Below are 26,473 nucleotides of genomic sequence, written 5' to 3'. Positions count from 1 at the left end.
TTGTTTTGTCCTCTTCTGCTCTCGTTGCTAGAAAAATAATATCGAGGGAATAAACTGGGTGATGAGTGTTTTTAGCCCAGTCTGTTGGCGTTGCTTAACCAGTTCTTGGTGGGCTTTCCCTGAAGCATAGCAGCCTGTCTGTCCATCTGGATGGGGGTCTTATGGGGTTCTTAATGTGAAAAACCTCAAAACCAGCATTATTCCAACCTCTTGGTGGGGATAAGTTTTGACGTCATTGCGAATGTAGCTTGTAGCTGGGTTGTGGGACGCACATGATTTACTAGGAGTAGCTTTGGAAGATGTTAAATAAATTACCTGAAATAGAGATTCACAACACCGTAAGACTGAGCAACTGGGTTCTGGGGATAAAAAGAGAAATGGTGAAGGCTAGACACAACTCAAGCTAGTTTAGCTTGCGTTGGGCAGACACACACACACACACACACACACACACACACACACACACACACACACACACACACACACACACACACACACACACACACACACACACACACACACACACACACACACACACACACACAAAAGTAATGCTTCAACCAAATCAAATTCCTCACAGAGAAATGATTTATCACTGCACCACTCTAACATTTTGAAGAAATTCAATCTCACTGCCATATTTAATCTGGTACAGATGGATAAATCAGCCAGCTGGGTTGCCAAATATTTCCAGTACTGTGTGACTTGGTACAACAATGTTCATGACTAATGCGGTACGCTACCAGTCAAAGCGTCATAGGATTATATTTCTAATTGCCATGAGACATAAAGACTTATGGTAGCCCCATGTTCATACTATAATAACTTTCTTATAAGAGGATATACTTCGTAAAACTATGAGGTTTACATTGCCAACATAGATTTGCATTTTGGTGGCCCAATTAGTTATATTGTTGGTCTGATTGCAGAGAAAATGAACAATACACCTTAGGATCGACAATAAACTCATCGTAATTCTGTGAAATATATAGACACACACATCACTATTGATTTGAATGTAATGGTTAATCAAGATAACATATTATTACATATTGCAAGTGCAACAATAGAGGAATTGTCAACAATAGTAAAGCAAGAGACTACCTCACTTAATTTGTCAAGCAAGGATTTAATTGTAGACTAGAACGGACTGCACCATTTGGAAAATGTCACTGTACAGCTGTTTCCATATATATATATATATATATACACATACACATATATATATACACACATAGCACACACACACACACACACACACCAACTTTATTTTTTTATATTCCAGGTACTGACAATAATAAAAGCCTAACAGTTGCTTCGTCTGCAGTTAAGAAAAACAGATCATTCTAAAGGAGAGACGCCGGTATGCAGTGCATACAGTATGTGTACAGCATGTGAATCACCCACAAGACACACTTCAAAGGTTGCCGAGTTGAAGAACTTCTGCCTAACACTTATGTATACACGTCAACCATAATAGTGAGAAAACTGTATAGAATTCATAAGCACACACACACACACACACACACACACACACACACACACACACACACACACACACACACACACACACACACACACACACACACACACACACACACACACACACACACACACACACACACACACACACACACAGTGTTTGTGCAGCACAAAAGCAGGATTGGAACTTGTGACATTACGGGAGGCCATAGCAACGTGCTAGCAACAACCTAGAAATGATTTTCTTCTCCATCTACTCTGCTGCTTTTAACTCCACTCCAAGCTGAGAGAAGGGGCAACTATAGTTCAAAGTTAGCAAAATCTAACTTTATCGAATACAAAATGTCCATGTGGTTTAAGTCAGTATACTACAGGATAAATCGACAGATCTCCACTGCTGCCGATGCTACCAACACCAGCGTGTAACAGCCAACGGATCATTTTCTTTATGTCACCGGTAAAAAGACCCATTTATAACTGTGAAATTCAGTCAATAAATTCTATTGCCCTCTCCGGCCTTTTCTCCATCTCCCCAAACACGTTGCGAAATGTCACCATGAAACGCACTCAGAATATTCCCTCCACTCGCTAATAAACAAGGACCAAGTGAGGACATAACTCACGCTCGAACCACCCGAGGCAATTTAAGATGAAGCATTTTCCATTGGCGGCAGCAAAAAAATAGTATTTACAGGGTTACACTTGATGCATATGTTTTCACTTTTGAGTCATTTTGCATTTTTTTGTCATTTGGATGCTTTTATCCAAAGGGGCTTGTCAGGGGGAGGGTCAGGTTGTTTCGCCGCAGGTAGAAGTTCAGGAATCTTGCTCAAGGACTTCACGATCGACCAAGGCATATTGAGGGCTCCAACCCCACGAACCTTTCCGCAGGGAGTTAATGGAACACCCATAAATCTACTGCCGTGTTTGCTAACCTTGAGGTTTGGAAATTATTTATTATGTATTGGGCCACAGACGCAAGTTTGGGGGTCTCAAAATCCATAGAGGGGGTCGAAGGACTTTCAGACCTAAAAAGAAGGGGGTCAAGGACCCAAAACCACGACTGATTTAGAGGTTGGCCTATCAGGGGCTCTACCTTGTGTTCACAAAGATATGGCTGGCTCCCCGTTCGGCCTTATCCCATACCGTCCCCCTTTAGAAGGTTTATTTTTATTGTATTTTTTTTATAGTGCACCACCTCAGTCTTGCCTGGGTTCATGAAGCATGCCGCCACCGGAGGCCACTTCTCGACCGGGGCCCTGAATATAGCGTGGACAGTAAAGTCGCTGAGCCAGCACTGAGGATAATGCTTCCTCCACAAGTCCCCATTCATTCTGGCCCTTACACCCTTGGAAGTATGACCGCTGCCGGGTTTATATTCCACTCAGGCCAATTCATGAAAGACATCGTTTGTTCAGTTTAAAAAAAAAAAAAAAAGAGAAAAGAAATAGATATATAGTTAGTCTGTTATTCTGAGCCATGAGAACTTTTGAGTTATTCTTACTACTTTTGTTATTTATTGCATCAGCCTTGTTTTGTTTCATCATTTTTGACAAAATATGATTCGATAAACAACAAGAAAATATGAAGAATTAATGCTTTTCTTAATGGTGTTATAAGTCAAATATGATGTGCTCTGGGTGAGACAGCCAAACAGTGTCCTGGCTTCCAGGGGGAGTTTCTATATTGGCAAAAACAAAACACGTGAAAGACGACTGCTTTGCCTTCCCTTTGGCTGCACTAAGCCTGGATACAACATAGGAGTCACAGAATCCCATTTTCCAACAATATATGTGAAACAAGACACCAACTTCACTTCGGCATGATTTGAAGTTGAAAATGTGTCAAAGTGTGACGACCTTCTTGGATCCGGAACGCATGCCCCTGCCTTCCTATCGGTCGTTTTCTCAGACTTGAGTTATCCACCTGTGTGGCCCCAGCAGACACCACAGACGCATGCTGCACCCACCCCAGTGGCTCCTTGTGGGAGTTTACACACAGCGTTGCTGCCAGCGTGGAAACCAGGTACCTTTCAGCCAGGCGACAGATTAAGGGTTTACACCACAAAGCCCAGAATGCCAAATTATATCTCATCAGAAACCCTGGATGTTCCTGCGAATCCACTTGAGACGTCAAGGCTGTTACTCACAAAAAGGACAATTATAAGTGGTAGACTTGCTTCAGATTTATTTTTTTTCTCCCTTGGAATACCAGTGCCAATATAAATCTCTCCCAATAACATACTGCCAAGATGTGATGAAATTAAATGACATTTTAAAGTGTTTTAAAATGGGTGTGAAATACCCCAGTGGTTGTTGCCAATATCATTCTGTATGCATGAATAATAACAGGGAATTGTTCCGTTTAAGAAAGGTACGTTACAGGATTCAAAAACTTTTTTGTTGGGACATTAATTTGCAAGAACCCACAAGAACACAGACAGAGAGACCGACAGGACCACAAGCTCCTCTGACAACACTGAGTGTTTTCATTCCCTGGTCACATCTTCAACAAAGCTGTCCAAGCAGAAAATTAGCATCCTCATTTTAACACATCAAGGGACAGTGTGTACCCACGTCCCATTTCAGGAATTAAAAAATAACATTTGGCGGGAATCAAACACCCCTTGTTTCAGCTTCCAATACACATGCCAATTACAATCAACAGCATGGGCCTGGTCACGATCATGGGCTAACGACTTGCAAAAGAATGGTTGACCATTCAGTGACTGATGACTTTTCTGTGGATTTTTCTTATGTTACTGGTAGTTAAAGTGCACAGAGACTGAGAACGGTATGGACTTGCTCCACAAACGTTTAAACGTCATGGAATGTGATCCGATTACATATAAGAGAATTAGTGAGAAGTAGTAAGAATGCATAGGAAAGCATGGCTCGTAATGCATAGGCGTTATTAATATGATCTGCAAAATCACATTACTTATCGATGTAATGAACGCATTGCCGCACAGAGCGTCCATGGGTTTTATACAAGTAAGATAATGCAATCATTTTATTGTACTCTATGCACAATAAATGGGCATGAATTATGCAAACCAACAATGGCACATTTAGGACGTGTACAGCGATAATGCATATATAAATACAGCTCTTACACAGCAAGGAATTCATTGAGATGAATTAGCTTGAAGTAAACTTAATAGGAAATGGCCCATAATAACCCATTTTATGTTCCATGTGGAACAAAGGGTTTTCTGTATGCAAATAAACATTCTAATGAGCGTTTATGCTCCCAATATATATGTTTAAAGTAATGGGGTACAAGACCCTGAATTAACAACTAAGTTGAGATCTATAAATGATGTTCCAGAATAAAAAATGGATTTGGAACTGGGTTGACATTTTCTAATTGCAAGTGTTTATTATTACACAGCTGGGTTGTTTACTAGATTCTGATTGGTCCATTAGGAAATCCAGCGGTCTGTTGTCATGGACGCTATTTCCAACTGTAGAATAGAAGGGACTGGTGTGACATTCTGCTAGCATCCCATGAGCTGGGTGTTTTTTGAGGGCAAACGAGAATAGAAACAAAACGACAGCGCTTTGAATGGAATCGTTTTACAGATACTGCGACCCGTGCTGGGAGTAATACAACTCTCAACTCTCTTAACCTACTGACCTCTAGTAGCCTGTACAGAGTTAGCCTGACATCGCCGGACCAATCCACAGATAATCCTTGCACTGTAACTTGGCGTAAAGTCTGGAACCTCAGTATTTCCAATGTACATGCCGAGTGGAGTCACCCACGGAATCGTCCCTACAACCAATCAACGCAATGTGTGAGACATCAGCGGCGGCCATCTTGGTTGTCTCTGAACATAGGGTAGTATCGCATCAAACCCAGCCGTGTTGGATAAACCGTTGTGATGGGCCCAAACTGGGCCCGGTCTGCTGGAGATGTGTCCAGACAGGAGGGGAGCCAGATGCATGTGCCAGAGCAAATAAAACAGCAGCAGGCAGATTAATTTGGTTCAAAGGCTAGTGCAGAGTAGCTAGCACAGAGAAGCTATCGCAGAGAAGCTAGCCCAGAGAAGCTAGCACAGAGTAGTTTTCGCTGACCTAACTTTTCCCCAAATCCTGTTGAGACCAGCCGTGAACCTCAAAAAATATAATTTCAATGCTTTCAATGCAAAGCATTGTCCCGATTAGAATTTATGCTTTTCTCTAAGCGAGTTGTCACTCAGTCGTTATATTTTCACCACACTCTGTAAGACCGTTATCGTGTTCTAATAGGCGACTGAAGGCTGCTTTGAGCAATAGAACAAAAAGAGTTTTGTTGCTGCCGAGCGAACCTCAATGAAGCGATATCAGACCCTGACAACAGAACAATTATAAACAACATAACATGTTACATGATTCTTCTAGATCTTTCAGCATGAAAAATACATTTTTCCATGTATCAATGTGATCATGTGTCTTTGTTGTAATATTAACAAACCAGTTTTTACGGGAGCACAAATAACACAAAGTCCTTTTTGGAAACACTTTCAGCTATTTTAAGTCTTATATTATTATAATACTATTTTAAGCCTTATAATACCAGGCCTACTCAGATTTGCCCAGGCCTTCACATACGCCAGGGGTATCCACCACAACTGGATCTATACACGAAATAGCCTGCACATGCAGTATTTCATAAAGTTAAAACTGACACGTGTGCAATTATATATAAGTCCCCACAGGTCAGGTACAGGTGTGTTCATACTTAAAATCTTCGGGGAAGAAAATTATTTCGACAAAAATAACACCTTCTGTGTTGACAGCCAACACATGCCGTCTGTCTTTGTGTGTGTGTGTGTGTGTGTGTGTGTGTGTGTGTGTGTGTGTGTGTGTGTGTGTGTGTGTGTGTGTGTGTGTGTGTGTGTGTGTGTGTGTGTGTGTGTGTGTGTGTCATCCTCCCCCTTCACTGACCTCCAGGAACATCGGTGTGTAGGCCTACAACAAACCCTTCAAAATACTCATGGGAACCTAAAGTCAGGCTGGCGCTTGCACTAATAGGTACAGATATCCGTTTTCTTCCCTCACCCTCACCCCACCCGCCCACTCCCTCCCTCCATGCGCCACCCTCTCGCTCTCATCCTCTCGCTCTTTCTCCCCTCAAAAACCTCCAAGAGTCGAAGACATACGTACATGAAAAACAGGCTCCTTCCTTCCCTTCCTTTTGGATATGAGTGACGGGCGCTCTCGACCAATCGGCGCCGCGGACCCGGCAAACACTCGGCCCCGCTCCTCTCCCGCCATTGGCTGTCCTGCCGCGCTTCGGGTTCGTCGCGATATTAATGACTGCTGAGGAGGAGACGGCGGGCGCGTCGACGTCTATGTGGTGGTCCGCCTGACACTTGATCGAGGGGAGAGAGGCGCTGTTAACAGCCGTACCGGAACAGACGAGCGGGAGAAAGAGGCGCAGAAGTGGAGACGTGGGGGAACCGTTACACACGTGTCTACATTTCACCGTCTACCCATCTCCAGATGTACCGTGATTTTTTTTTCTGGTTTGTTGTTGAGGGGACTTTGACGTCTGCTCTTTACCCCCTTCCCGACGAGGCTGTACCTCTCCGTTCGTTCTCGGTGGGTTCCGGAGCAGAGGAGAACCGGAGATCTGATTGAACTGATTCATCCTCAACCTCAACTGCGTAAAAAAAAAGAAGAAACCAAGCCGCGCGCTCTTCGGTGGTTTCTATGTGGCGCGCGCTTCTCTCTCGTCTCTCGCGACCGACCAGGGGTCTCTAAAAAGGAGATATAGAGGGGGATAAAAGCCAGTTACGGAGTCTAACACACCCGGTAAGTTCAACCTATTTTCCCCTCCCCACTATATTCAACGTTGGTTTCTTTCTGGATGCTCTGGCGTGTTCCGGGCTGCAGCTGCCGTCTACGCACACACAAGTTGATGCGAAACGCCTGCATGCACCGAATCGATGGCTCGGCACTGTTCCGTACCCCAGGTAGGCCCCTGCCGTTGGGGTTTAAGAGGAACTGTGTGACGTCAGTGATCTGAAATAAAAAGGGATTCGTCCGTATGCGAATAAATGATGCGATATTAACCACTGGCCTCGAACCCCGGTCTTTGGCGTGGAGTGGAGACGGCGCGCTTTGCGCAACCCTGCAGATCCATGCGCTCAGCAGACGGTGTCTCGGAGCGTGTTGAAAGGCAGGTTAAGCGGTGAGGAAAGCGTGTGCGATTTCAATAGCTGACACTGAGCACACTGGCACAAATCATAGCCTACAGCTTTGCATCACAGGGGTGATGGTGGATGTCTGCTAAATGCCCACCACCGCCGCCGTCACCAGCCACCACCAGAAACATCTCGAAGGACCCCCGCCAGAGAAACCCTGGTGGGGATCTCGTCTCCCAGTCCTCCTTCATGTGGCTTTGCGTTAGAAAAAACCTATGCGAGTGTAATCGACATGAGGCTATAAGCTACATTTGGTATTACGTGTACCCTGCCTGCGTATAATAGGCTACCTGTATGTTCCAGAAATACTCCGTACCACGTTGGATCGGACATGTTCGCCTCGGATCCTACTTTTTTTTTGGTTTCTTCTCACATTTTCTGCGTTTGCTTGCGTGATTAACCCTGTCACCTAGAAGCACCCATAGGAGCCCGTTTAGTGCTGTCGCTCGGGATCTTACCTCGGTGAGCTACCTGTCCGTCCGCGTACACGCACACATGCACACGCATTAGAGAGAGCGACAGAGAGAGATTTTCATTAATCCCTCTGCATTGGGGCGTCTGTCTTTTCCTCTCTGCCAGTCTCTCTCTCTGCCTCTCTGTTGCTGTTTATGAATTCACTTTGTTTCCTTTGCCAAAATCTATTTCGAACTCGACCAACCCAAAATATCCCGAACAATATTTTCAGAAGTAGATGTGTATATCTGAATGGTGATGTGATCTCGTCATGCGCACGTTTGTGGTTATACGGCCGTTCCAACCGTGCGTGCCTTTGTGTGCGTGTGTGCGGGAGTGTGTGTGTGTATGCGTGTGCGTCCGTTTCCCATTTCCGGTGAAGTTGTGATCAATGCGTCTGGTATGGCTGTGTTGGAAGTGGAACACAACGAGGCCCGTTCAAATCGGAATGACTCATCAAGGAGAGCCATTCAATATGAGACACCACGCTGCATAAAACTCAGAAAACCACAACTGGCCTTAACTCCAGAAGACGGAATTTGCGCACACATTAGATCCGATATTTGATTGGCTGATCCGTTAATGGCCAATTTATGGTTCACAACCATTTGCATAATCATGGTGGGGTTTAATATGATGTTGGCTCATCTCTACACATATGTGGTTCAATAAAATTACCATTCAGAGATGTTGGTTGGTTAGGAGATAATGCTGGTACATTTAATGTTCTGTTGTATTTCCTCATCAAAAGAGACCTGCCTAGAGGCATTCTCGGTCTATCCAGTGTTAGTTTAATCAAACTTTTGCCTTCCTTTTCATTGTTAAATAAAAACCTCTCAAAAATAGATCAAAAGTTTTTGTGTAGCTGTCAACAGCAACTCTGTAAACGATCTCATTAAGGCCTCCCCACTCCGATCTATGGACCTACCATTGACCTTCCTTGTTATCACTTAGAAATAGTGTTTCAAAACACAGACAACAGATTCAGACGTTTTGTGTATTTTGGTGGTTTGCTGGCATGAGGATGAAGAATTATGACAGGTTGCTGATTTATATGTATTATAGGGAATTACAGCCTGTACAATATTTCATGGCGTCGTTTTTTGGGGTAAGATATTTGCCAGTTGGCAAATGTAATTGCCATATTGAGGTGTACTATATCACACAAGTGCCATCCTGTAATTATTATTATAATCCCCTTATAATTTCTTCAGTGGAAGTAATAGCCTATTTGTTCGCTCACCAACATAAGACAGACAGTTGTGTCTTTTTAGGGAGTCCAAAGAATATCTAATTACGACGGTGTGTAACATCATTACATCTGCTGCAAGACTATGTTGAGCTGTGTCCATTATTTGAGTCAGCAAGTTAGGCGCACACAAACAAACACGCACAAACACACACCCACCCACACACACTAGGCTATTCATATCAATAAATAGCAAGACAATAGCATAAATAGCAAAACAAAATCAATAGAACCATGTTCACAACAACAACTCATACACTTAAGAGCGTTGGGGGGGGGGCTGTGGTGAATTACCTATTGATCCCCTGCGAGAAATGACAAGACACAATCTGCTCGATTGGTTTTTTTCCTCTCGTGCACCTGGGCCACAGCCTCGCGGAAGCTTAAGGCGTCCCCCCCGCGCACGACTCGAGGCGTGGGCGCTTCGTATAAATCTCAACCTGGTAGCAAGTGGGCAGACAGGTTCCTGTGAGGCCCGCTAACAGGTAATAGTGTTCAGACGCAGCGGTGGAGGTCGACCGAGACAGAGGGCCGTAACTCTGCCTTCCAGCCGACGGAGAACAAATTGAAGAAGCACACGCGAGTGTGCTTTCTCTTAGCCGTGCCGTAACAATTGCAACAGCGAGATGCCTGCAGGGGGGGGGTTGCTTCTTTCAATGCCGTTTTTTCTTCCCCCCACACAACAAAACCGAAATCCATGTGAGCGCATTAACGCGAGTAAACATATCACTCCAGGGTTGGGGGGGGGGGGGGGGGGGAGGGGCCTGTGTGTCGGAGCATGTGCCCTTTCTTAATAGCTTGTGCGTCCTCCAATGAGCACGCTCACCCAATCAAAACAAAAAAACAAGCAGGCCGGCGATGAGAAAGGGTGTGGGCGTCGCCAGCTCCGTTTGGTTCTGTACGTACGTACGGGTGTTTGTCTCGCCGTCCCCAGTGAACCGAGCTGAGGGATGCTCAGTGACGAGGCCGGGCGGTGGAAGGATACGGCGGCTACACTCATAAAACATCACAACTCCGCCGTTAGCCGCAGGATCCAGGCAATTAGGCAATGTGTTCCGAATCAATTATGATGGATTCCATAGGATTGGTCAGCAGGGAGAGAACGCCCACGTCGTGCAGACCATAATATTCCTGAATCACTTTAGCAGCTTGAAATGTTGCTTTTGTGGCGTTTAAACAGACTGCAACAAAGGGTTTTGCTGGAAGCGCTACTGCGCTAAACCCAAACGCAATTTACCTCTCGTAGCTGCGCAGGTTTGATTTCCACCTGTGGTGTTCAATACTATATGCTAAATGTCCCTTGCTTTCCACTGACAGCACTGTGTAGAGAGGCATTAAAGCCCATATCAATATATTCTGCTCGATATAATATAAGGCCCTATAGATCTATGAACCAATGAAGGAAAAGCACCACCGATGCTAGCTACTGCCAAATGTACAATTACAGACGCCTAACAAAACAATAGACTATTCTGACGTAGGCCTATGTACATCCAACAATGGATTGTGCAAAGCGTCGCGATACCGCACTGATTGGATGCTGAGGCATGCAACATTGTGATTCACATCACCAAATACAGAGCTTGTGGTTTATCATCAGAGTTGAACTTGACGGGAACACATGCACATATCGCAGTTTTCAAACGCGAGTGGAAAATGAAGATGGAGGATGTATATGGGCCACTGCTGTGACGTCCATCTGTTCTTCCGTTCCGATTGGTACACAAAGATATAGCCCCTGGGTATGCAGATTAAGAGGTTCTAGTTAAATGTGCGATCCGGTACTGTGGAGACTACTTGCTTGAACCAAACAAATCACTCTTGTTTTGATGAAAAAACGCACCGGCACAAAACGCTCAAACACACACAGGGGAACACATCCGGGCACAAATCACCACATGGCCGACAGACCCACGCGCGCACACACACACACACACACACACACACACACACACACACACACACACACACACACACACACACACACACACACACACACACACACACACACACACACACACACACACACACACACACACACACACACACACACACAATGCTTCCCGTCCTGCCTCCCACACCATTCCAATCTCCACACTCACCCAGGCACAGACAATTTACACCAAGCACTCAGAGACGCACACATAGGCTACTAATTATTCGGTGGCCAATCAGGCCCGTGTTGTGAATCATTCTGAGTCACTGAATAGAACACAGAAAGCCATCATGGAACCTATTTTACCGAGGCGGCGTATCTATCCATCTGCTAGCGGCTAGACGTGCAAGGAGAGAATAGAGAAAGGGGGGGGGGGGGGGGGGGGGGGGGGAGAACGAAACTGAAACCGAGAAGCGAACCGTCCAAACCCATGAAATCATAATAAAGGGGTCCTAGCTTGCGTTAAATGCATTTCAGTGCCACGTAATGATTGATTCCGTCTACCGTAGGATCTTTATCCCCCGGCAGGCGCGTGCCCCCCTTGACCGGCTATATATTATTCATATAAATATAGATAGCTACGCATCCCTGCCCGCTGCGCGCACACACGGCGCATTTGCACCTGCAGATTCAATTCAACCCACACACAACCTCACCACCCCCCATCCCAGCCGCCCGACTTTGAGGGTAATACCGCTGGCTCGTCTTCCTCTCCTTTCCTCTGCTCTTGTCTCCTTTCCCCTTTCTCTTGTCCAGCCTTCTCCTTTACTTCTCTTTCACTCCCCCCTCCCTTCCCTTATCCCTTCTCCTGCTGTCTCCCTCTTTTCCTACCTTCTCTCTCGTCCTCCCTTCTCCTTACCCCCCTTCTCTCTTCCCCTGCCTTCTCTCTCTTGTCCTCCATTCTCTCCCTTGTCCCCTTCCCTCATCCATTCTCCTGCCTTCTCTCTCGTCCTCCGTTCTCCTTACCTCTCTTCACCCTTCCCTCATCCTCTCTCCTATCTCTTCTCTCTTCCCCTCAAAACACGTCTTTCATTTTCAGCCATGAGCTCTACAAGGAACATTATGCAGATTTCCCCTGTCTTTTTTTGGTCAAGAGCTAGGTGTGCGATTATGTTGGGAGAGAAATGAGCGTCGGGGCGTTCGCTACGCCTTTGACCTTATCAGCATGGAGCCTTAAGCTGGATACCTTGGCTTAATTTTAATAGATGCAGCATGAGGTGTATTAGACCGGCAGGATGGGGGGGTGGGGGGGGGGGGCACCAAGACGACGATAGTGAGCCCCGGCGATGTGCAGCCTGCATTTGTGCTAGTGCTAACGATTAACCGAATTCAAAACGAAATTACGATGCAATAGAACGCGATATGCAAATTACATCGGCTGCGCTAAAAAAACAATCCTTTTTTTTGGAGGGGTACTTTTATTTATTTTTTTACAATTCAATAGTTAAATAAAGAACATAAAGATCAAATCATGCATCAATTAATGACCTGGCCTGAAGGAAAGAGCAGTTTATATGTTAACTGCTTCCAACGTTGTGTTGATCATACTATAGAATGATTCATTGCTTGTTTAGTGAGTTATACAGAACATAAGGAACTTTAAAAAGAAAAATCGCATTCTAAATCTAAATCGCAATATTGGTAGAAATAATCGCATTTAGATTATTTCCCCAAATCGTTCAGTCCTAGTTTGTGCCTTGACTGAGCAGGCCTGCAAGCCCATGTTAGCTTTTATACTCGGTAGGGTTAGGGAATGCAGAAGGATGCCCTGGCTTGTGGGGGAGAAGGAGGTGAATGTGGTGTCGTTTGCTTGCTAGGTGTGTGGACAGGTGGTACCTGTGTGCAAAAACTAGCATCCATGCATGCATACACATTAGCTAGTGTATGCGTGTGGACGTTTTGCGTGTTTTTCGTAGGGGTTTTGGGTTGCCCCTGTGAGGCGTGTGGACATAGGGGCGCATGTTTGCACACTCCTAATAATGTTTAAAGTTTGTATCTCCCGCTATTTAAGGCTACACATCTAGGTGGGTGTGAGTGTTTTCTAGCGTTGGGAAGAAGAAAGGGTATTAAAAAAAAGAGGGACTAAGTCTGTTTTCCTTTACTCAGCTCAAGGGCATGTCTTGTCCGATTCAGGGCTGAAAAGGCGAAGAAAGGGTTCCGCGGTTAATTTGCAACATTGATTTTGCATTAACGGTGGACTCGCAACATTGATTTTGCATTAACGGTGGACTCGCCACTGATCCATGGCCATACTGGAGCAGATGTAAGCGAAAAATAAGGTTTCCATCCCCAGTCGTGGCCGATGTTCTCACGTGTGTGCGTGGGTGTGTGCGCGTGCGTGCATGACACACACACACACACACACACACACACACACCGACCCAACCACACGCAGTGATTCACATGGATTTGCAAAAGAAGAAACGGCCACAAAGCAAAAGCACATTGTGCATACACAACACATGCAACGAGTGTCACCCTATATAATAGACTCTCTCTTACCTTGGACCAAATGGTAAATCGATGAGGTGAAGGGCAAGGGGAGTGGCAGCAAAGAACCAGCCTAACTAACCCCCCCCCCCCCTCCCGGACACACACACACACACTCACACAAGAGGCTTACCAGACCACTCGGTCGTATTAAATGGTGGAGGGACTGCAGCCCGGCCCCGCATGGCAACGAGGGCCCCGGCAACCAACGATAGGCATGCATCGTTGATAGAGTGATAGAGCCACAGTGGATGGGGTGCACGGATTGATAGGGCTAGATAAGACAGTTAGTAAGTTGTCTTAACACACACACACACACACACACACACACACACACACACACACACACACACACACACACACACACACACACACACACACACACACACACACACACACACACACACACACACACACACACACACACGGCATTGCAAAGGAGAAATGTTGGGGAAAGTAGGAAAACATTTATTTTAATGGCCGGTGGAAATGTCCCAAGAGGCGAGGTCAATAACAGCCGGCAGACACCATCAAAAGCTAGTGCAAAAAAAAAATAAACGTGATGAAAACGGGGGCATTGAACACATGCCTTTTGAAATGATTGGAGGAGGAAGAGAAGAAAGCGAGCAAGGGAAGTGAAGGAAGCAGGCGAAGCTGCGTACGTGGAAAAGGATAGAGGGGGGGGGGGGGGGGGGGGGGGGGGAAGTAAGTGGGAGAGGAGAGTCCCGAGGTGGAGGAGCAAGTGGAAAAGCCTTCCAAGCCTTATTACCCCCTAGATCAGAATTCCCAGCGAAGCGTTCCTACAACACACAGGCCAGTCTCCTGAATAAGGAGGCAATTCTGCCGTGCCCTACTTTCCACTCGTGCCTGACCTTTATGTCGTCCGCCCGGTCTTACCAGCGCGAGTGTAATGCCTACTTCCCCGCAGATACAATACTGCCTTGTTACCGCTTAAACCGCGGACAGCCTCATAAGCATCCCCCACGGGCAAATGTCTCCAAAGGAAAATCAAGTTGTTTTTTTTCTCATATTCTTTCCTCTTCAGCTCGACCAAGCTGCTTAGATCTATCTTGTTTTCTCGTCCGCTAAGCACCATCTGCATACCAAACCCTTGCCGGTCTCTTGCAGGACATATCAATGATGTGCGAATGACTTGAGATTCTCCACCAATCACCATCTGTGTGGAGGCCTGTCAGTGCCACACCAATTCGGCAAATTCCCCACGGTCTGGAACGCCTACATTAATGTTTTGATTCCCATGGGGCGTTTTCAAAAGACGCAGTCCAAAAGGCCTCTGGACGCTCGAGTTGGAGGGACCTGCAACCAATCTGTTTGCCGGAACGTATGACACATCGGCAGCAGCCGTCATGCGTTATGAAAATGCTTCAATAGCGCTCCCATAGGGCGATCCTCTGAACTGTCATTGTACTGAACCCGCCCCATATTAGATAACCGGTTGTCATTGGCCCAACCCAGGCTGTCTTAAGAGGAGGAGGGAGGCCAGAGGCATAGGCAAGTGCAAATAAAACACAAGCTTGCAGATTCGTCTGGTTCCCAAGCTAATCTGTGCGCCCTAAGGGGTCGCGAGCGATATCTCGTCCTGTAACTAGTTTAAACGACTACGAAGTAATTTGGAAGATACTGTTATCCATACATTGAGTTTGCATAATTTGCGGTAATAAAGACACAGGCAAGAGGGTCAGGGGGAATCCACAGCAGTCTCCGTACATAGAAGGGCATCGAACTCGGTTTGGTATCTGATCATCACCTACTCTGTAGCTTTCCCCGCAGATACTTTTCATTAATGAGCAGTTATACGGGGGTTCTGGGGCATCTTACCCTAGGATGCCTACATGTACACTGATGGAAGCAGGAATCGTACCCTGAACCCTTCAGTTTGGTAGTCGAACATTGTAACGCCCAGACCTGGGGGTTAAGGGGGGTCTTACCCTATGATGCCTACATAGTGACCTCTGGAGCAGGAATCGTACCCAGAACCAGTTTGGTAGACGTAGCCCCAGATCTATTTGTAGAAGGAGCAGGTATCTGGGGGTTCGAGGGCATATCGCTATATATATATATCACTATCGCCATGACTACAGGTTGATTGCTAGAACCTAGAGGAGGTTCCTCTTGCGTTCCAAGCCAGAACCTTTCAGTTTTACCTAGCATCAGACTCGACTATCCCGGCCCCCCGTGAACTGTCTTTGCTGATGCATGGTGTGTCACGGCTCACGCTGAATTAGCACCGCGGAGATACCGCGACAAAAGCTCTTTGCTCTCCCGTGCACAATGATTCATTTAAAGTGGTCGTATCTCGCTGCGTTTTATCACCAGGATCCCAGGGACAGCCGGCCGGTGTATTCGTGCTACCAGCTTTTAGCATAGCGGATATTGCAGGGATATGATAATGCCTGAGCGTAATGCAGATACGACAATGAAATGAAATGCAAATCGGTGAGTCGATGGTAATTGTGAGGTGTTAGTGTTGCCAAGATATCTGAAGATGAGGGGCAATTTTTTTGGAACTACAACGCAATAGAACCACACAGCTTGAGCCATTAGTGTCTTGGCATATAGTGAGTCCCGCGAGTTATTAGATTTAACATATCAAATGTGTACACAGAGGAAAAGGCTAAGCTAAAAGTACACAATCGTGGGGGACATTCTCAGCACAAACAACCAGCAGCAGATATTGGATTTAATCTAAAGTTAGCCTGGCAGTTATGATGGCGATATGAAAAGGACAAAGGCAAAGAGGCAGCGCAGGCTTATTGTGATGATAAATGTCATGCTGGTTATGAGGTTTCTGCTGCCCACCGCAATAACACACGCGCTTATCCGTTCGGATCGGCAGTTTTAAAAGACCTTGTTTGTATATTTATATATAGTAAGATCAAGGTCGCTAACATTGCGGTACCATGGTTAACACAAATAGGATGCAAAAATACAAAAACAAAAATACAGTAATAACTCATAAGACGAATTAAACCATTCTAACCCTGATTTAAAACCCTTACAATGTGAAAAAACAGTTGGCCAGGGCATTGTTTGAAAACAGATTTTAATCTCAATTCCTTTTTACCGGGTAAAATAAAGGATATTGATTGAAAGCATTTCAAACACACAGCCGGTTAAACAGACAGGACATGCCTCTCATGTAATTCAAACACCAAAAACTGCAGACACTGACCCGCAGGGCTGTTACTTTCTGTTTCCGTTTCCGGGGCCTTTTCGAGATGAGTCAAGTACCGGCGGTACCCCTACCCCCTACCCCCCGGGCCCCTGGCTGTCAGGTGGGGCCCCTGTAATGGAAGGGTAGCTCAGGACGAGACGATCGAGAGACGGGAGAGAGAGGCTCCCGGACGCCGGCCCCCTGCCCGACACCTTGGGACGGCGAGATATCTCCGTGACGGAGGGCCTTATCCTGACCTATAAAGGAGCTCACCGGCCCCACTCCCGTGAGCACATGCCACAGCACCAGCCGCCGCCGCCGCCGCCGCCGCCGCCGCCGCCGCCGCCGCCGCCGCCGCGTTGGGGCTGCGCCATCGGAGTGCTGGAGTTTAACAGGAAACCCAATTTCAAACCCTGCTGGGTACATTACCTGGGGCGGCTGATTCAATAGCTCTCACTCCCCGCCTCCCTAAACCGCCTCCTTTGCCTTTATTTCTTTTTTTCCTTTGGCTAAAAGCCCTTTTTCCAGGTGTAGATTAGGGGCATCCATCTCTAAACTCTATTTGCCCCGGCGATATTAACAACATTCCTCTCTGTCCCGCGAACTGCGAGGCTAAACGCAAAGTTATTACCTCCTTAAAGTCGCAACACGCTTGGCTTTTGTTTACGGGCGGAAGGCGGTTAACTAGGTTAGGGCTAATTCCCGGCATTAATATTATCTTTACAGAATGTGTGATGGTGACAGCTTTCTTAGGGGAGTATGGCGAGTGGAGGCGTGTGTGTGTGTGTGTCTGTGTGTGTTCGGTACAAAAGGTTAATACACCAGTATTGATGTGTTCCTTGGGTCCTATGGCAGGTCATTTTGTTGAACACAACCCCTCTTATTTTACTTAATCTCTCTAATTCACCAAGTCCCCCTCACAGCCTCTCTCTCTCTCTCTCTCTCTCTCTCTCTCTCTCTCTCTCTCTCTCTCTCTCTCTCTCTCTCTCTCTCTCTCTCTCTCTCTCTCTCTCTCTCTCTCTCTCTCTCTCTCTCTCTCTCTCTCTCTCTCTCTCTCTCTCTCTACGGCGACACCGTTGCAGGCACATGGATGATTGGGGGGGGGTTCAGGCATAAAGATGTGGGCGGGGGTATTACAGCCGGGGGGGGCAGGAGACCACCGGCTGTAATAAGTTAGTACAGCTGGAGCGGTCTCCTTAGTCGAATCAGTCACGGAGCAGGGCCCTGTGAATAAAACGCTAATTCCTTATTTTACTGGGCTGTACCCTTAATGGATCGGCCCAATAGGAAATTACCTGTTCAACTGTTTGTGGATGATTTACAGACGACCGTGAGAGGGGCGTGGGGGGGGGTTCACTTAAATGATTCGGTGAAAGTGTGCCCATTCAGCAGTTTTTTTTGTCAAACTTCGGAACAGGTGTAGCGGAGAGGAGAGGCGTTTTATTTTACGTTGCCGTTGACGAGGTGCTAGTCGGAGAGGTATTAGTATGCGGCCCGCGGCCCGGTCCACACAGCCCTATTTTGCTTGGCCATTACCACATCAGACACGTTGCCAAATAAGATGTCACCCTGAATTCACTCGGCATACAAATTCTCCGCCGAAAGTTTTCACAGGTTTCCAAATTACCTCCTCCCTCCCTCCCTTTTTCTCTCTCAAAACTCACTCCTCCCTTTTCAACTCACTCCCTCTCTCTGTGTATAGAGGTTAGGTTTTGATAGTCGCTCAAGGTTTGTTTCTCGTTATAATGTTTAACGACGGAGATGATATTACAGCCCTCCAAATGACAGTTAGGGAAAATCAGTTCGTAAAAATATAAAAAAAAAAGTAAACACTGTCAAACGAACACTTCTGCGACGCACGGCGACCACTTAACTTGGCTACGTTACAGTATCGTTGAGGCTGATAACGACGAGTCTCGAATAAACAAATGAATACATGCGTCCGGCGAGCAGGGTTAAGACCAGAACACTATAAAGCGGAATTACGAGGGCAGGCCAGGTTTCCAGGCTAGGGATTAGCTGCACCTGCTATAATGGAGATGGATTCACCAGGGGAGGGAGGAGAGAGGCAAAGCTGTGTTTATCAGAATGCCCCGGGTGCATTAAAGAGCCATGTGCCTTTATACAAAGACTCCACCAGCCCCCCCCCCCCCCCCCCCCCCCCACTCTCCTCCTCCTCTGTCCTCCCTTTATAATATAATAACCCCACGTGCACGCACACACACTACTGCATGCACAAGAGCCTACACACCCACAAACCCGAGTGCGTACACCCACACACAGTAGTGTGCGCAAACACAAACACTAGTACGCACTACGCAGACAAACACGTGTGCAAACACACACACAAACACGTGTGCAAACACACACACAAACACGAATGCAAACACACACACACACACACACACACACGTGTGCAAACACACACACAAACACGTGTGCAAACACACACACAAACACGTATGCAAACACACACACACACACACACACACACACACACACACACACACACACACACACACACACACACACACACACACACACACACACACACACACACACACACACACACACACACACACACACACACACACCTTTAAGAACACGAGTACAATTCCTGGCCTTGTGTAGTTATGCCTGCAGTGGTATTTTTACGATTCGCACTTGTACAATCAATCTCTTAACCCGTCCATCCATCTCTCTCCCCTATCGCCCCACCCATCCACCCATCGCTCTATCCATCTCTTTATCCGTCTCTGTCTCCAACCATCCATCTGTCCCTATCTACCCATCTGTCTGTCTAGCCGAATCAATCCAAAACTCTTTATATGTACTCGGTTGAAAAATAGCAAGCTTTCTTGACCGTGACCCTTGCTCGAATTCATGTTTCTTATTACCTTGAAATACCCTTTTTTTTTTTACCCTCTTTTACTTCAATAGTCGGTTTTCATTCGCCACTTATTTCCCCGCCTGTCATACACGACCCGGTTACCCCGGGGGAAAATGTTTTCCTGTGGTCCTCCTTTGTCGGCTGCCTTCTTTAAATATAGCATGGTGTGTGCGTGTGCGCGTGTGTGTTTGTGTACACACCGAGTGCTCCTTTGGACCGTCACACCACAAGCACCATCAAACCATCTGTTCTGCGAGAGAGGCAGTTATGTATAACAAATTACATAGTGCACCCAATGTGCGGAGACTCCAGGGTAAAGTCTCTGGCAAAGTCGGGTCGAAGAAGTAAATAAATGGATAGTAAAAAGAGAAAATACACCGTACCAAAAGAAACAGATGTCATGCCAATGCAAAAAAAAAAACAGCATACGGTACCACAGAATGTCATTCGTTCCCTATTTTTTTCTTGTACCGATAGGGTAGAATTAATAAAATAACGTTGTGGAATTAACATGTGTTGTTAAGGCTTGTTCTGTTCCGATTTTTTTCCAGGACAGCTTAATCAATATTCGGTACTGTTAAAAAGATGGAGGCTCTCCTGAAAGCACAAAGCACTGGGCTGAGACGTTCCCCCACTTCATTCATTAATTGGCGATGGCAGCCATCAAGCTGGAATCGGTGCCTTACTTTGAGCAGCCAGTTTGGGTTCTCAAGGGGTGATTAAAAAAAGGGGGGTAATTGGTTCTGAACCAAATAAAATACAAGTAAATGCTCATTGTTGCTTAGGAAAAAAAAACCGAGGCTATTTGTTTCCAGTGATGTCCCTCCAGGTTTTAAAAAGAGGCAACACAGGCCTAGTCGTGTTTGTCTCACTTTGGATTCTTTTATCGGTGGGCTTAAAGGGAATGGCGAACCCCTGATGCCTGCAGCCGTTTACCCGGGAGACAAATGCTTACATCCTATGAAGTCTCTCCATTAGGGACTTCTAATAAAGCGTCTTCTTAAACTCATAATACGCGGCTAATGTCAAGCCTGAGTGCCGTATCACAAGGTACAGATATGTCCCAGGAATGAAGCAGAGAAGGTCAAGCGCATATAAAGCCATGGTGTGGTAGCTTGTAGGCAGTGCGATATAAATGTCAACATGCATCAGTGTGCCTATAACAAATGTCAATGTGACTAAATCCTTCTCTTATGAAAATCCTGGACGGCTGAGCATTATCATATCATACTCACACTGCCCCCCCCCTCTCTCTCTTCTCTTTTTTTTACACAGGTTGGAATGGACTGGTTCATGGACGCTGGAAGCTAATACCGCTGAATTAACGAGGACAGCCTTCATCAAAGGACTCTGGAATTTTCCGTGGATAACGTGTAAATGCTAATAACTGGACCGTAACTCCCCTGAGGTATCCCAGTCTTTTTTCGGGCCATCATTTTTTTCCCCCTCCTCTTCCCCAGCCCGACTGCACCTTCCTCTGGGGCCCTTTGCCTGACTGCAGCCTTGGCCTCTGACACCGACACTAGCAGCGAGGACTGACTGATTGGTCATTATATCCAAGGCCAGCAGCCAGACCCGAAGCCCCCCCAGGGGACCACAAACTGCCGTTGCTAGAGCTCGCTGTGGCGATCGGTCGCGGGGGCTGCGAGTCATTTGCCGCGGCGGTCGGAAACAAATGATTCATTATTCGTGAGGCCAACGGTGCACACCACTTAGTCAACAGAGGCCAGTTACCGGCGGGGAAACGGGGGGCCAATATGAAGGACGTGTCATTCGCCGATCGTCTTCTTGTGGCCCTGGCCATGGCTTCCATCGTTCTGGCCACCGAGGAGAGACTTGATTGCCCCAAGCTCTGCGTGTGTCAGATCAGACCGTGGTTCTCTCCTAGCTCTGTGTACATGGAGGCCCCCACGGTGGACTGCAACGACGTAGGACTCTTCAGCCTGCCGGGGAAATTACCTCTGGACACGCAGGTGCTATTGCTGCAGACCAACAACGTGGCGAAGATCAACAACCCTTTGGATTACCTGACCAACATCACAGAGATCGACCTCTCACAAAATAACTTAACCTCCATCAGCGACGTGCAGCTCGGGAGCCTGCCTCAGCTTCTGTCGCTCCACATGGAGGAGAATTGGATACAGGTGCTGCCCGGGAGCTGTTTGGCTGAGCTGCCAAACCTTCAGGAGCTCTACATGAATCACAACCTCATTTCCTCCATCTCCCACACAGCGTTTGAGGGCCTGCACAGGCTGCTGCGATTACACCTCAACTCTAACAAGCTCAAGGTCATCAGCAAGGAGTGGTTCGAGGCCATGCCGAGTCTGGAGATCCTGATGATCGGCGAGAACCCCGTCATTTTCATAGACGACATGAACTTCAAACCCCTCGTTAACCTCCGCAGTCTCGTTCTGACCAGGATGAATCTTTCGCAGCTGCCGGACGATGCGCTGGCGGGCCTCGACACGTTGGAGAGCATCTCCTTCTACGACAACATTTTCCCCGAGGTGCCCCACTCTGCCCTGAGAACCCTGAAGAACCTGAAGTTCCTGGATCTGAATAAAAACCCCATTGGAAGAATACAGAGGGGGGACTTTGTGGACATGCTCCATTTGAAAGAGCTGGGAATTAACAGCATGCCAGAGCTAGTTTCCATTGACAGCTTTGCCCTGAACAACCTCCCCGAGCTTACCAAAATAGAAGCGACTAACAACCCTAAACTGTCTTACATCCATCCCAACGCCTTCTACAAGCTACCTAGGCTGGAGACTCTGATGCTGAACGGTAATGCGCTCAGTGCCCTCCATAGGATTACCGTCGAGTCCCTCCCCAACCTCAGGGAGGTGAGCATGCACAGCAACCCCATCCGCTGCGACTGTGTGGTCCGCTGGATGAACATGAACAAGACCAATATCCGCTTCATGGAACCCGACTCGCTGTATTGTGTGGAGCCGCCAGAATACGAAGGCCAGCATGTTCGACAGGTGCACTTCAGGGAAATGATGGAAATTTGCCTGCCGCTTATTTCTCCTGAAAGCATGCCCGGTCGCGTCAAGGCACAGAACGGCAGCTCTGTGTCCCTCCACTGCAGGGCCTTTGCGGAACCAGAACCAGACATCTACTGGATCACCCCGTCTGGTTCCAGGGTTCTTCCCAACACCGTGTCGGACAAGTTTTACATGCACCCCGAGGGAACCTTCGACATCTACGATATAACGGAATACGAAGCGGGGCTTTACACCTGTGTCGCCCACAACCTGGTGGGCGCCGACCTCAAGTCGGTCTCCGTGGAAGTGAACGGATATTTCCCCCAAGCCGCCAACGGATCTCTGGAAGTCGAGATCAAGTCGTTGGAGGCCAGGTCCGTCGTGGTGTCCTGGAACGCCGCCCATGGCGGCGTGGCGCCCAGCATCAAGTGGTACACCCTGACGGACGCCAACCACCCCACCATGGCGTTCACCGCCAGGGTGCCCTCCGACGTCCGGGTCTACAACCTCACCCACCTCAGCCCGGCCACCCCGTACAAAGTGTGCGTGGAGGTGCGCGGCGCACACTCCAGCCACGACACCAAGTGCGTCAACGTCACCACCAAGGCACTGGAGCGGCGAGTCCAGGACACGGCGAAGTGGGACACGGCGATGATCACCGTGTTCGGGTCCCTGCTGGCCATGGTGTCTGTGGCCTGCTTGCTTATTTACGTGTCGCTGAGGAACCGCCACCTTTACGGGGAGTTAAGGAAGTGCGAGTCCAAAGACGCGCTCACACCGCCGGAGGCCGCCGGCGTCTACTCGCCGTTCTTAACGAGGCTGTGGGTCCCGGGGAAAGGCATGCCGAGCGGAGTGGAAGTGAAAGCCACAGTCATAAACGTATCTGACAATGCCTTTTAGGAAGTTCGGCGAGAGGAGAGTACCACACGACTGCAGAAGAACGGATGAGGCCATAGGGGGAGAAATGAAAGACAGCTATTTTTTTGCAGGATTGTTCAAATTGCAACTCTCCCGCCCCCTTCCCTTTGGGAGTTCAAACTCAGATGTAGTGACGAAACGGATAACGGATTAGGGCGGAACAGATGGAATTGAATGACACACTCGCCCAAGTTTGAACTTTTAACTTCAGGAGATGGCTTTGCAACCGTTTCATCTACCCAAGCTAACATCGGCAGGACTGGGTTGGGCGGCGGCGGTTGGGAGTGCTTTGCTGTACTGCTAAAGGATACATTTCAGTACCGTTCCCACAGAAATACAGACAGAGTGAGAGCAAGACAATGCAATGCTGAGCGGGCTCTTGTGTAATTGACTGTTAAATGTGTTCAGAGTTGTGGAACTGTCCGTGTGGTCCCAAGCAATACCGTCTGTGATTTGTCAAACATCCATAGACGAGTTAGAGAAAAACAGTAACTAGCGGCTGTCTATACCTGGAAAAGAGAGATTTAGTAGAATAGACGAATAACAGTGACTATGGTGTATACCTTTTGATGAAATATACCCCTTTCCCTCCCTCTCTTTTTTCTATTTAAAATGAGGATTCTTGAATTTTCATGGAAATATTGTTATATATTCTACTCTACTGGTGATGTAATGAGAATCCCTCTGTATCCATGCGGTTTAAATGGGTTTAAAATTGTAGGGAAGGAACCAACTGCTCTCTTGATTACAACTAGGCCTACATTAAGCTAAATGAAATTCAACTCGAGCCTGGAGAGGACATTTGCAGAAATGGCTGTTTGTGCTGCGTAGTTCTCATAGCAATGGCGGCTGGGTAAAATATGAAAGGATGTAAGAAATGAATCATATAAAGTTATATACATATGTAAAATTTGACTCTTAAAAAGGTTGAGATGTGTGGTGTTTTACCTCCCCCTTGAAGGTTTGGACGTGGTTTGTTATGCCCCGGTAAGTGCCTACAACGCGGACGACATGAAGTCAACTGAAAACAAAAAGAAAGGACGATAATTAAGAAATGTTGAAGAACAGCAAAATATGGCCATGTCATCACTGCAGAATCACAAGCTAATCTCCAGTAATTCTAGTGACAAAAAAATACTTCAGCGGTATTTTTAGCATACATATTTTAAGAAAACATTGCGTTGTTGCTTTGGGTGTAAAGTTAAAAAGCCATTTTTATATTGACTGTACTATATGTGATCAATGGGCACAACAGACTTGGGAATCGTGCTAAAAAGAATAAATGTGATTGTTTCTTTTACAAACAGTTGATGCCTTATTGTCTGTGAATTTCTGATCAGTTGTCGGGCACAAAAGCATATCCAACCATTTCTTAAATTCAGGGTTCATCCTTTAGAAGGGGCTGTTACATGAAGCGATTTGTTACATGAAGATCCCGTGTTAAATGGTTCTTTGACAGGACCATCACTAACACTATAAGCTAGCGAGAGAGAGAACACTTTAAAATGGCTGCCCCTGTGTCCTATTTCTAGAAACACCTGCCTTAAGAGTGACATACAAGGTGTGGGAGTTGAGAAGGGGGGGGGGGGGGGGAAGCCACTTGGCAGATGTGAAGTGAGTACCACTTCATGGTCGAATAGTTGTCCTAACCTGTGACATGAACAACAAAGAAAAGGGAGGGGGGTAACAAAACACCCTCCGAACTCATTAAGCAGCTCATTAAGGACGCGTTTGTCCTTCAGTCCTGATCTGAATATAGCCGCGGTACAATCTCGGTCACAAAGTGCCCGCCTCTTTTATCCTTGCTCACCCAGCCTCGGCAAAAAAAAAAAAAGCCGCTCTACACCCAACAGCGGATGAAGAGAAAGGGAAACAAGCAACGGGATTCAGATTCAAGAGTGAAGGGATTTTAAATATTTTTCATTACGTAAGTTGACTGCGTTTTTTTTTTTTTTCACTCCATTATGCAGAAGAAAAAAACAAAACAAGACATGATGAATAGATCTCAGGGACGCAGTGGAATCATCAAGAGGGTACACGGCGCTCTCCGCACGAAGGCCGGGCTGTCAGCACCACGGACAGAGCCTTTTAGAGTGCGGCGCTCGGTCAAAGACAAGAGAGGGTGGTTCACAGTACGACGCGAGGCAGGGGGTTCTGCTCCTCAGGCAACACTTCAGTCCTCCCATGTTTCTGTCTTCGTCCGAAGGCCGCTCCTGGGTAAGTGTGCAGACAGAGAGGCTGTGCTCTCGTGACGGATGCACTCACAAATAAAATCACACGCTCAAAGGGCGATGACGGACAAGGACACTTACACGCTAACAAAGTGTGGGTTCATTTGGAGACCACCTAGAGCCGATTCTCAAATGCATAGTACAAGGGTAAACACACACACACACACACACACACACACACACACACACACTCATCCACACACACAAACTAGCTAGTGTTATGTTCACTGTCTGAGAAAATCAAAAAACAGCAGTACCGCAGCATGTACCACGCAGCCTTGGGTCCATCTGTATTCATGTCCGTCCGTCTTCAGAGAAAGAAAACCAGATGGCAGCACAAGTACTATATAACTCAGCGGTATTCGCAGGCAGAGGCTCATGGGTATATTGGGTTGTTTTTTTGTGGGGGTTCTTTGCGGACAACAATGTGATTTGATTACATCCTTGGCTGAATAAGCTGAATGCGACC

The 26,473-nt window shown here is 46.9% G+C and overlaps 1 protein-coding gene across 1 annotated transcript; it reads left to right on the top strand.

The window, feature by feature from the left end:
• The first annotated feature begins 6,737 nt into the window (after nt 1-6,737).
• Nucleotides 6,738-25,079, top strand: LOC132447953 (leucine-rich repeat neuronal protein 3). The gene is made up of 2 exons (XM_060039003.1): nt 6,738-7,283; nt 21,144-25,079. Exon 2 carries the CDS (start codon nt 21,626-21,628, stop codon nt 23,753-23,755), a length of 2,130 nt encoding a protein of 709 aa, XP_059894986.1. The 5' UTR covers nt 6,738-7,283; nt 21,144-21,625; the 3' UTR covers nt 23,756-25,079.
• The last annotated feature ends 1,394 nt before the right edge of the window (nt 25,080-26,473 follow it).

Source organism: Gadus macrocephalus, chromosome 19 (assembly GCF_031168955.1).
Source record: "Gadus macrocephalus chromosome 19, ASM3116895v1".
In the NCBI taxonomy this organism is placed as follows: Eukaryota; Metazoa; Chordata; class Actinopteri; order Gadiformes; family Gadidae; genus Gadus; species Gadus macrocephalus.
This window is presented reverse-complemented; position numbering and strand designations above follow the sequence as displayed.

Excerpts from the sequence above, each read along its gene's own strand:
- LOC132447953 (XM_060039003.1), top strand. The coding sequence starts at position 21,626 with ATGAAGGACGTGTCATTCGCCGATCGTCTTCTTGTGGCCCTGGCCATG.